The following is a 12,848-nucleotide window of genomic DNA, read 5'->3' on the forward strand; positions in this document are numbered from 1 at the left end:
AAAAAAACTTAAACTCCATGAAACATAATGAAGATATTCCAAAAAACATTTCCTATATTTTGTTTCAGTTTGAAACCAGCTCTTGGTCTTTCTTAATGTCTGTTAAAATGTGGGACACCATCTTGCTTTTAGAAGGCCAGCTACTGTAATGTCATTCTAAAGTAGCCACTACAATATCATTTACAGTTTCTGCATCACAGGAATGTGGTGTTGCCTTCATCTTTCACATTTTAGATACTGTTGGCTGACAGAAATAAAGTGTAGTGTCATGCTTGTTTTACCTAAATCATTTATTTTGTAACTAATAAAAGTAAACAATTACCAGATACTGTATATATAGAGATATATAGATATATGGCCACAAATAAACTATAGTAGAAAGTTATTTTGGTTTTGATAAAGTTAAGAAAAGCACATAAAATCATATTTCATTAATATCTTGGTTTATGGCCATCAATATTTTTGTATTTTTTTGTTTTGTTTCATCAACATAGCAAAATACAATCTTCCTATTAAACAATAATTATCAGATGGCAGACAATTCTTTTTATTGGTTTACATTGGCAGGTCACAGTCTAAAAGCACAACCACGTCAGGCAGAAATTGCACACAGACCACCCTGGATTTTGAAGACTAACTTTTATGCTTCTACCAAAAGAGCTTAATTTAAAACTGGGAACTGCAACACTCACTAATTAAATAGATGGATTTTTTTATTTTTTTATTTTTTATAGCTAAATAAAATGACTGAAATTGCAGTACTTTATTTCACTTTCAACTTCAGTTTTAACATTTGTGCTTGGTGTTAGCAAACACGCTTGGAACTTCCTAACAATCATTTATGAAAGTTCAATCAAGCACATGAAACCTAGGTAATTTTTTCCTGTCACAGCATACTGCATATTTGTTTCAATTAGGTCTGTTCCTTGGCTTTTTTGGGGTTGGTTTTTTGTTGGTATTTTTTTATTAATATTTTTGGTGGGTTTTTTTTAAGTGTTGGTATTTGCATTTTTATTATTCCTGAAAACTAGGGGTGGTTTGCGAGTAATACTAAGACATCATCCAGTCACAATGTCAGTATTTCTGTAAGAAAGGGCTGTAGGTGGGACTGGCCCATAAACATGCAGTTGTATTAGTTGTAGAAGGCATGTCCATGTCTTCAAAAACCAGCCTGGTCTTAAGATATTACTCTTTATTTGAGACAGTTACCATTACTTCATTAAAAAATGACAAAACAGCAATAAACATTTTAGCTCTTTAATGAGCAAAGATCAGGTCTCTTAGCATTGGAATAATATTCGTTATCCAGATTATCTTTATTTCACTCAGTGACCAGCAATATGGCCAAGAAGTACAAAGAAATTTTCCATCAAGTAGTATACAATTTTTGTGTGTAATAAGCTTTCATTCTTGAAAAAGAGTAACTGAAAAGAAATGTTTCTGTTACTGCAGTTAGTTTGTCAGAGAAAGTTCTTCGCATTATCTTACAAACTATCAAAATTGCTAGTAATTTGAAAAAATGTAAAAAAAAATCACATAACTTTAGTCTAATAGAAATATAGTACAGGTAAGAGAGAAAGTATTTATCAGGGATGTGCTCTTAAGTCCATCTCAATTATTTCTTTTATATAAATGTACATCTGATTACATATACAAACATTTTGAAAGGACCATGGTGTATCATTACTGGAAAGCAACAGGGGAATGAAAAAATTTCCTGTGATTTTAGAACGTTCATTTGAAATCACACAAGCATTTGAAATATTCAGATTTTAAAATTTCCAGTTGTTGGGTCTCTCCCCCTTCTTACACAGCCTCTTTGTCTACACTGTTGCCATCTGGTCTAGAGAATTCAGTTGAAAGGCAAAGCTAATGTATAACAAAAAGGGAAATAACTTTATATTAAAGTATTATAAGTAAAGTTTGTAACATGCAACATGAGTTGAAACAATAAACTGAAAGGTGTAAAGTGGCAATATTGGGGCATTTTCATATCACAAACAATCATTGAAATTAAACTTTTGGACACACGTTGCCTTACCGTTTGGATCTAAATATATTGTAACTAAATCACAGCAAATTATAAATCCTTCATCAAAGGAGATTCCGTTAAAGTGATGTTCAAGTTAGAAATTATTTAGGTGGACAGGAAAAAGAATATTAATACTACAGATCTTTTGGGATTCGTATCAGTGAGGGTTCACAGCTCTATACCTAAAATGCCATAAATACCTTTAAGAACAATGTTGCAATTCCTCCTATTTCTGAAGCTACCATGAAATATTTTACTGTAATTACTTTTTGCCCCTTTCAAACACTTCTTTAGGTCTTGCCAATTGATGGAGAAAGCTTCTATTAAAAACTCCAATGGGATGAGAAGAATTTTAATTACGGCTTAATCAGCAGCACAGCCACCAAGCATATAAATTATCATGCACATCGTGCTAAAAAGATCCAGTTTCCTTTATTCCCACAACTTTTATACTGACAGCACTTATGTGATAATGTTGTACCTGCCAGGCTGTAAAACTTCTTTGACTGGCAGACTTCAGCATGAGCCCCTTTCTAAGGCCTTAACAGCATTGGTGCTTTGTGTACTTATTCAAACATGTAAATATGGTCTACACAATAAAACAGGTCCAAATAAAAATTGGTGAAAATTATCTGACATTCCATTAGTGTGTCCCTTGTGCATATTTATACGTTTTTTAAAATTTTCAGTCATAGTTCTTTCCTCTTTGTGTTGCACATGCCTAATTCCATTATGTAACTTAAATCTTCAACAAATTAATACTTGAATGTGAATGAAAACATATCATTCAGGACAATTGCTTCAAGCAATTGCAAACAGTTGTTTTTTGTTTTTTTTTTTCCTTTTTTTTTTGTTTTGCTTGTTTCTTTTTTAAGTTCATTTGATATATGTACAATTCATTTATTTTCAAAACCCCAAAAGTTCTTGATATGTATATTCACATAATATTCCTCCATATTTAAATAGTAAGAGTCTTGTAGGTTGAAAGCCAAGTAATCTTCAGTAATATCACCTACTGTAATCCATCAAAAAATAAAGTTTGTTTCGTCTTGTCTAGCTATACCCTGGTTGTTGAGTGTGAATGGGGATGGGGATGAGGATGGGGCAGAGTATTGTTCTGTCCTCCAGTAAATGTATTGAATGTGTGTAAGGGCTGAATCCCTGGTATAGTGTTGGGGATCATTGTGATGGTGTTGGGTGTCATTAAGGGAATATCATCAGGAGACCTTCTCATAGCTAGCGTGTAGTCTGGGGGACAGGCGGTCCTAAGAACCACCTCATGTGGATGGATAGACTCACATTCATGATCCAAGTCAGTGTGCTTCATTTGGAGGGACATTATCTCCTCTTCTTGTGCATGGGTAAGATCATTGGTAGTAGTACGTTGTGGGCTACATCTCCTATGAACATCATGTCTCCGCTTGTCTTTTTTGTAGTACAATGCTGCAAAGGCCAAAATGTTCAGGAATAGCAAAGATGCGCCAACTGCAATAGTGACACTCAATTCTGTTGAATAGTCCCTTTGATCCACTGAAAATGGGCTTGGCTGTTGTTTGGGATCATCTTGTTTGGCTGTAGGAAAGGCTGAAGTAACAGAAACGGAATTTTTCCTTGTTGGTCTGAAAGTATTATCAGTTGATGGCACTTTAGTTGTGGTAGAGGTATACTGTGAGATGTCGTTCAGATTGTGCAGATGAGGTACCAGTTCCAACCAAAGGTTCACTTTATTGGCCCTATAATGTTCTTTAACTCGTGGTTTTAATCCAATGTGAAGATACAGTTGGTCTTTCTGAGAATATCTGGTCCATGCTACTTCTTCAAAACGATTGGGTTTTGTATGGATGAATTTCGTATCTTGCGGCACTGGTTGATTTGGGTCACTAAAAAAAAACCCCAAAAATAAACTCTGATGTTACAAAGTATTTCAAAAGGAATTATAAAATTAACATAATTAACATTTGATACTTAATATTTAAATCTGCCTTTGGACAGAGCAGAATGGTATTTTCTAAAATTAGAGGCCTTCATAATCTTGATTAGAAGCAGCATTATGCAAATGAACTCGCCCTTTACATAGACTTCAACAAGTTCCCTAGTTCCCCAAAATGCTCCCACACTGAAATCCTTGGCTGCTGAGGTCAGGTTCCCAGCAACATGGTAACGCAGGCAGATATCTAAGGCAGACCAATGGGAAAGGACATGAAGCTGCTGTTTTTTTCAAGTATCAAAAAGCTCAGCATTTCAGTTCCTCTGCAGTATGTGTGGCCTTCCAGATCTGAGGTGCAAGACCATGGCAGGCATAGCTCAGTATAACAGAGTGACTTAGAGTCCAAAGGCAGAAGGTAGAACAGCGTTTTGAACTACCAGTGAAGGCAGAATTCATGAAAATTACTTTTTTTTTCAAATTTTGAAGACACATTTTACAGTCAGAAGTGTCAACTTAAATAAAAAAGTATTATAAAAATAAGCTGTATTATATAAGATGCAATATTTATGTAATTTCCTGTCTCATGGGATGAAAATACTATCAGAGCTGGGATGAGGTCAGGTACTGATGTGACCATTTTTAATTCTGCATAGATATTCGATGCTTAGCCTTGCACTTTTCTGGGGATCCCTTAATTATTTTTTTTGTACAAAGTATTTCCTTTATTATTTCTTCAAACAGAAAGATCACAAAGATATTCTTCCCTCTTTTGCTAGAATATGTAAATGAGCTGAGGGGCACAATGATAAGATATCTAACCCAAGTCTTAATGTCTGATTCTTCCTACAAGAACTGATGCATTCCCAAGGAAAAGCGCTGCATCTTTATATCCAGGCTTTACACACAAGACCATTTGTTATTTGGTACTCACCCAGTTTTTGCAAAGTTTGTCCAGTACGTCATCACCACTGCACTCAGCATGACATCATTTTTGGAGAAATTGCAAGGAAATAATTCAGTAGGACCAATCATGGGGATTCCTAATACGTAAGGAACCTCATCTCCGTGGGCTGCATCTGCCCACGCGGGTACCTGATCTGTCTGGCAGTGATGATAGAAGGCATAGAAATATGTAGGTGATCCAAAATTTGAGTGAAGATCTGCTGTAGCCACTGCTGGTGCAACCCACTGGTGATCAGTGAACAAAGCCAACAGTGTTTTCCGTCTGGTCTCGGGATTGTGTCGATCTGCCCAGTCCGTGTACATAAATTTGATCGTTTCCCTCAATATATCTTTACCTTCAGGGTATCCGTATAAGTTATCGACAAAATTCGAAACTGCAAAGTCAAAATCACTCGCTGATATGCCATCTTCACTATCCACAATATTTTCAACAAATTTTAACCCTTCCCCTTGGTTAACTCCCAACATGATGTCGTAATTGAGGAATTCTCCTTGTTCCATCAATATCTGAGGATCATCTGGTATCACATCGCCGTCAATGACTGGTCCAAAGGCTATATGGTATCTCGCTGGTTGAATGTCCTGGTCGACAAGTTCTCTGTAAGGCTTCTTCTGCAGACATTCTACCAATTCTACAGTGTCTGACATGTTGCATCCAACTTTTGTAGCCAACATCCTGGCGTATTTTGCAGGCTGAAAACTAACTGCCCAGCTGGAGAGAGCTGTTCCGCTTTGAGCTATTGCTCTTTGAAAAAGTCCTGTGGGGAGAAATATTTAAAAACTACTGAAGTGACCTTGAAACAGCTACATACTTGAAAGATTCAAAAGAGTTCTTTGAAACAATAGAAAATTTAACAGAATAGGTACTTGAATCTTAGTAATACTTAAAACCAGAAGATGGTGAGATCTGACTGTCATTGTACCTACAGGTAATGTATACAAAATAAATGCAATATGTGCAGAAATTAAAGCAAATGATTCTACCTCAATACAGTCCAGCTGGAGGAACAGATTTTCAAAACAAACTCAGGAAGCCAAAAAAGCACGTGGCATTACCTTGTGTAGGAGCACACTATCAACTTGAAAGAAATTCCTACAGTTAAAGCCATTAAGAGGTGGGAGGAAAAGCCAAGTCTCTGACTTGGATTGAGTTTCTGGCTATTGTTCAAGCCATCAGCAGCATGTGTACCTACAACTGTGTGATAAATAAACTCAATATTCTGCTTTTCAATGTTTTGTTTAGGATTAAACTTGGTTTGAGAGGTGCAGTACTTTTGAGAATTGTATGTCATGGAAAAGTTTATATTCTGAAGTAATAGATGAGAAGGTACTAGACAGCTGTTGAATTTATAAGTGTCTAATTCAAGATCTGTCTTCTAAATGAGTATTTTTAATGAAGGTTTAAAATTATCACAATTACATAAGAAGGGAAAAATGTATTTTATACTATTAGCTTAGTAATTCAGAGATTTAATCATATGTTCAGGTTTTTATGTAGAGGAAAAGAGAGAGAGCATGATCTGGCTCTGCATATTGTGTCCCTGCTTATTGTAAGGGGGTGGGACTAGATGACCTTTAGAGGTACCTTGACACCCAAGCCATTCTGTGATTCTCTATAAACTTACAGCAAATCCTGAAGACTTCAGTGCAATTAACTGGAATTCATGCTGATTTAAGTAGCACTCTAGACCAGAAATTCTACTCATAGAAATAACAAAATATATTTAAATTGATGTTTTTCTCTTCCTTCTGTAAGCACTTTTGAGTATATAATGGGTGAAAGCTTCACCCCCTTGTAGTCAATGAATTTTTTGCTATTGACTTTAATCCACCCTTGTTCCTATACCTCTTGTGCTCCCTTTGTGTTGGGTCTTTGCTTTTTCCTGCTCTCTCTTGGGAGAGTAGTTCCAGTTCTGAAAGACAGCTTGACTCTGAACCTTGTGTAAAAAAAAAAAAAAAAAAGAAAAAAGAGAAAAAATGTTCTCCTCTAATACTCATCTCTAATATTAGAAACTTAGATTCTATTTAGGTAACTGTGGCCTTTCTATTTTTTTTTTATTTTTTAAATTTTTTTTTCCTTTTCCTGGAAGTATATACAGTTCATTTCAGCAGAACATCTTTTGCACTTATTACTGGAAAACGGTTTATACTGGACCCTACCTCCTGTAGTTCACTGTGGGTTATATGAAATGGTCTATGCACTGGAAGTGACATCTGGCCTCACTTCATTTTGCTAAGAACGCATCTTAGGTCTAATGCCTGATGAATAGCTGGATAGGCTCACTAAAGGGAGTAGAGCGAAAGTGCTCAGCTTACCTTGGAATTTTATTCCAATAACGAAAAACATGGGTTTTACTATGATAAGTAATGCATTTCTATTGATAAAAAAAACTTTCATAGCCTCTAAATCAACACAGAGATGTGTCTTTACAGCCTCTATCTCAATACCAGTTGGTACACTCAGAAGTTAGTTGGAATAAGTTGCTGGCAGGAAATATTTTACAGGCTTCTGAGGAATCTGAAAATCATTTTAGCTGGTTTTAGGCCCAAATCCAACAGTCTTAAAACCAGAGAGGTATAGGGACTGAAATACATAAACTCAAGGCTCTGCTTAAATTTATGAGGAGTCATTTCCAAGATATTATTTCCTTGCAAAAGAGGAGTAAAAAATAAGAGAGAACTTGAGCTATAAAGCAAATAAAAATATATTTACATGTTTACAAGGTCAGATATTGGGCTAGTATAAATCAGCTCAAAGTCAGTGGAATTGCCACAGAGGATCCAGGCATTGTAACAAATGCAACTAAATGCCAAAACTGAATTTTCACAAAGATGTATTTCAGGATACTTCATAATGTTTCTTTTTTTACATGTGGTGTAAATCTGTTTTTATTGCTTTATTAAATATCTGTAAACAAGGACAAAAGTGTAAGCTACTTATTGAGAAAGTGCTGATATAAACACTATGGCTTGCTAAGTGCTACACAAACATTAAATGTTGGCTTAAGTATAAGTGGTCAAGTTCTCTGGCCATAAAATGAGCTTCAGAAATGAAACTAAACTTTCCTCCTGCTGAATAATGTTTAAGGAAATATTCCTCCTCTCAAAGCATTTGGTGAAAAATGAACAACAGCATGAAAAATTATTTTCATTCTGTCACATAATTTCTGGCAGCAATTGGTACCACACAGGATGCAGAACTACATTTTTATCTGATAATGCATATGATTGTTAGAGTTTATGAGCATCAGACTGATGGAAAGGAAATTTAAATGTTCACTGGACCATACTGCTTTGTGGCTCCTATTCCAGGTCTCAACAAAGTAAATAATAACAATAATTTAAATATTCATCTGCATTTTCAGTGCACTCTGCCCATGTGCAGATGGGCAGCTCTGAACAAACACGTCCTTGACCCCAGGCTGGATGCTTCTTCTCAGCTACCAAGGGATCCTTTCAAAGGGAAAGGAGGGAAGCTGAGAGAGTATCTGAATTTACAGTTTATGAAAGAGACTGGTTAATACTGTGGAACAAAAGTTGTTTTGAAAACCTTAAGATAACCTGAAAATGTTTGAAAACTTGCAATAACTTTTTCTTATTTGAAGCTAACCAATTTTTAATGTCTTTTTTTTAATGGCAGGTTTAACCACCCCCAAATGAAAAATATGTGGGGATGTGGCACATTGTTATTTTTAATCCAGATTTCAGTAAAACATGGTTTTGTTTTTTCATAAAAGAAATCCTCAAAAGTTTACTTTTACAATTGGATTTTAAAGTATACATCCTTAAGCCCTCTCCCAAATCCTTTGATCTTCTATGTCAGCAAATTACTGCATCAATTTCCCCAAACAAATTCTGCTCTTGGCAAAATTCTGACCATATGTTCAAATATGACAGGGTAAAATTTGCTGGTAAGAGGCAAAAAATGACTCTCCAGATACTGTAAGTGTGGCATTTCCCATCAAATGTCCTTTACATCAAGAAGATAAAGATTAAAATCGAGTAAGAGGGGAGAAGAAACCAGATCTCTTCATTCAACCTTCAGCTACATCCTCTATAGCAAAATACATTTTTATGAGTTCTGATGAAAAAAGATGGTGCACTGTGGCTCTCAGATAGCACTGTAATGAGCTAATGCTTACAGCTAGTTCCTCTAGGCCAGTTTATAAGTATGTCCTATTTAACTGCAGGTAGTTATGGAAAAAAGATTACAAATTACATGAAAAATCAAATTGTGGAAATAGATTAAAATTTAACCCACTGTTTTCCACTAGACATTTCTTGTAAAAGCTAGATTATTTTTTTTTTTCCTCATTTTAAGTAAAGGCCTTGTCTAAACAATTTGTCACTTCTATTGCCCTTAGTGGGCTCTGCATTATGACTTTGGGTAAATGTAGATCTTTTAATGTCAGTGGAATTATTTTTTATGACTGTCCAATTAGTCCCCCACAGAGACACAGCAATATATAAATCAGTGGAGGATTGTATGCACCCGGCACAGCATGAAGTCCCTGGCAAAAGTAAACAATACAAATAAAAATGTGTGACAACTGAGACAAAAGGAACGTGATCAATATGCAGTCGCCATGCAAATGAGAGAAACCGGGTGGAACAGTGGTGCAAAAATAGGAAAAAAAAAATTAGATGCCTCAAAGAGCATGTTTTTAATTTCCTGCTATCTGCCTCAACTAGAGAGAAAAAGTGTTAGTTATGGAATAGGAAAAACATAGAAGAAAATCCATTTGCAACTTGGATGCTTTGACAATTTTGGATCATGCATGCAGAACATTCAACCATTCTTTTATTAGATGACAGCAAGTGAAGTTCATGCAGTTTCAGACAAAAATTTCTGTACTAGGTACTTGTTTCCTTCACACAAAATAATAATTTTAAACATTTCAGCTGTTAGCCTAAGAGAAATAGTGTCATTTTAGTTTGCTTTCAATTCTCCTCCTCATGAGAAACTAAACATGCCTTTCACAACTGTCAGAATACAGACAACCTCATCTACTGTGAGCATCACTGACTGGTTTTCCAAAAAGGACACCCTTAGGAAGGAAGGAAAAGAGACAAACATGATGCACCAAGAAAATGCTGTTTAGAAGTCTCCTAGAAAGTGTTTCTACAAAGATCCATAGGAAAAAAAGAAGAAAGTGACCCAAAATTTGAACATGCACAGAATAACTGAGGGAGAAGGCATCTCATCCAGCCTTTAAAAAGCTTGCTTAATATTGAGCTGAACTGAAAAGTTCATAGGAACAAAGAGAGTATACAGAGCATCACGTAGTACTAATGGTGGTGGCATGCAGACACCAAAATTGTCAAAATTTGCAACCTGCATAATACCTTTGGTTGAATTGCTCCAACGGTTACCTTCAGAATAATGGGATAAAGTCAACAGATTGACGCATGAACCGCCTGCACCAGATCCAAAAACAGTTATTCTTAACGGGTCACCACCAAAGAACCCAATATTTTCACTAGTCCATCGCAAAGCTTGGATTAGGTCAAGGAGGCCATAGTTTCCTTTTGCTGCTTGGTCCCCAGTGCTCAAAAATCCTGTGAATGTAAATGAAAAAGAAAGGGTTAGCAAGTGATCTTCTAAGTAATCCTTCTGCTATCTTCTAAGTACGATTTCAAATGTAGATGCCATTAAATATTATGCCATAACATATTTTTCCATACTCACTGGTCAATAACTTGCAATTTTGCATTCTTCTGGAAACAAATTATTTGGTATTCACATGTCATATTAATATAGAGAAGATGAAGACACACCCCAGGCAAAATACTCATCTAAGTCTTAACGTATTGCTCCCAGAACCTCCCAGAGCATGACCTTCAGAGTAAAGGGTTAGCAAACGTGCTGCAGCCATGTGGCAAGTGATTTGGTCAACCGTGTCTTTCATTTCTGTACTTAGATGCAACAATGAACTTTGCATGTGACTGAGAGGCAATGATTCCACTTCCCTAGAGACTGTGTTTGGTTATGTCCAGAAAACACGTTATCTTTTCTTTTATTTCTACCCCCAGAACTGCATGCAGCTTATGGCATAGGACAAACCAGGTTGAACAATGCGAGCAGCTCCAAACTTCCCGAGCTTCAGCCCATAGTCAGTAACTTGAGTTAACTGAATCTACATTAAATGGATAAAGACATGTTAAGCTTTTTACATGACCCTATGATCTTTCTTAAAATCAGGAAGATAAGACCTCAAGGGTAATCTGGAGAACACAAGAATTCTTTCTTTTATGCACACTGGAAGAGAAAAAAAGTGGAACGTGTCAGGTGCAGGAATGAATGTTTTACACTACCCCAGGCATAGCCTGGTATTTAGTATTGCTGTTCCTCCTGTCATTAGAGCCTACTGCCTCTAAATGATGGACAATATAAACTTTGAAGGAAGCCTCTGTTCATGAAAGACTTTCGTTTGCTTTTGGATCCCATTTGTGACATTTCCAATATTCTCAGCTTAATAAACTAATGTTTAAATGATACCAGCATTATGAAGTAGCCCAGCACCTCCATTTGCATATCAAACTGATTTAGATACTCAGTAAATTGACAGTGTAACTGTTTCTCAGCGCATGCTTTGTCAAGAAATGCAACCGTTAGAACAATTATTTCCACATTAATTAGATATTAGTGAGTCTTCCAGTCTCGTCAATGTTCTACTGATTTAACTCTCTGGAGTGCAGACAGCCTACTCAAAAGAATTTTACAGTAGTTTCTCAGACAAATGGTTCTCAAAGGAGTCCTGCTGTTTCATTATGACAATAAAAGCAGCTTTTGATACATTTCTTAGAAGAAATACATCCATGTGTCTACACGTATAATGTAAGAATTTAACAAGAACACAGACAAGCGTGTGCATGTATCTGCAGCCATGTACATAATAAACATGTCATTTGCTACTTTATTCTGATTTGACCTCAAGTGGCAAGCTTACATGAAGTGTTTGGGTGTATGTATAGACATGTCCATTAACACACCTCCTTGCTGTGAGCTGTCCTGCAAGCCAATTGGCCACTCTGCCTCCCTGGTTGAGCTGTGCTCCGTTTAGGCTGAGCAGCTTTGTTTGTGCAGGTCAGTCCTGGGTTTTGTTACCATGGAGAGGGAACAGGAAAATGGCATGAGTTGCCAGGCCGGCAATTATCCCACTTGCAGACCTAATGTACCAAGTCTAATGGGTGTACTTCATTCACTGCAGCCATAGTAAACTGTTACTGTGATACCAGACTTTCAAATAACCACTATTCTACAACCAAAACCTGCCACATTTACTACTTTACTGTGTGACAAAAGCAAAGTAGCATCACTGCCATAGAAGAAAATACCACCTTGATACCCAGGGAAAGCCCAGAAAAGAAGTAATAAATATAATTGATTCATTCTCATTTTATTATTACAGCTCAGTACTGAGTTGAGATTAATAGGATATTTTACTCTGCTTCACCGTCTTCATTTTTGTTCTGTGTAGAATCATAGACTTGTTCAGGTCTGACCCGTATGATCACCTTTTAACTAACTTTATTAACGTACCTCTACCAGCCCACTGCTAAACCAGGACAGTGGGTAGTAACCCTTTCTGTAAGTTTCTCCTAACATTCTATTTAAACCTCCTCTAGTGTAACTTGAAGCCAGAGGGACTGGTGTGCACACCTCTGTGGACCACCCCAGTATAATGCTTCCTGCACAGGAATATTCATTCCTATCTTCACTCTCTGCTAAAATGTTGTCCCCCTTGAATAGTTTTTAAGAACACAGAGAGATGCTGTCTTTGAATCTATGGTAGAAAGTCTAGTGAAAACTTTCTAACCAATGTCACTGCCTTTGTCCTCTTGCTTGGAGTAGAGGGATGGTACCAGGGACTGTAAGAAATTTAGAATGTTGGAATTTATGGGAACTGCAGGATCCTGTGGCTG

The 12,848-nt window shown here is 36.4% G+C and overlaps 1 protein-coding gene across 7 annotated transcripts in view; it reads right to left on the reverse strand.

Moving 5' to 3' along the window:
- Positions 1–1,297: 1,297 nt before the first annotated feature.
- The window catches only part of NLGN1 (neuroligin 1), a 293,532-nt gene continuing 281,981 nt past the window's right edge, over positions 1,298–12,848 (reverse strand). For 4 of the 7 annotated variants that reach the window (XM_010004172.1, XM_010004170.1, XM_010004171.1 and 1 more), the window contains 3 exons: positions 10,269–10,481; positions 4,891–5,680; positions 1,298–3,912 (listed from right to left, as the gene is read on the reverse strand). In XM_010004172.1, coding sequence (XP_010002474.1) covers positions 3,090–3,912; positions 4,891–5,680; positions 10,269–10,481 — 1,826 coding nt within the window. In that variant the 3' untranslated portion in view covers positions 1,298–3,089. The remainder of the gene's footprint in view (positions 3,913–4,890; positions 5,681–10,268; positions 10,482–12,848) is intronic. The other 3 variants (XM_010004174.1, XM_010004173.1, XM_010004169.1) reach the window with 1 other exon arrangement.

The sequence above is a fragment of the Chaetura pelagica genome, unplaced genomic scaffold, assembly GCF_000747805.2.
Source record: "Chaetura pelagica isolate M959 unplaced genomic scaffold, ChaPel_1.0 scaffold648, whole genome shotgun sequence".
Lineage (NCBI taxonomy): Eukaryota > Metazoa > Chordata > Aves > Apodiformes > Apodidae > Chaetura > Chaetura pelagica.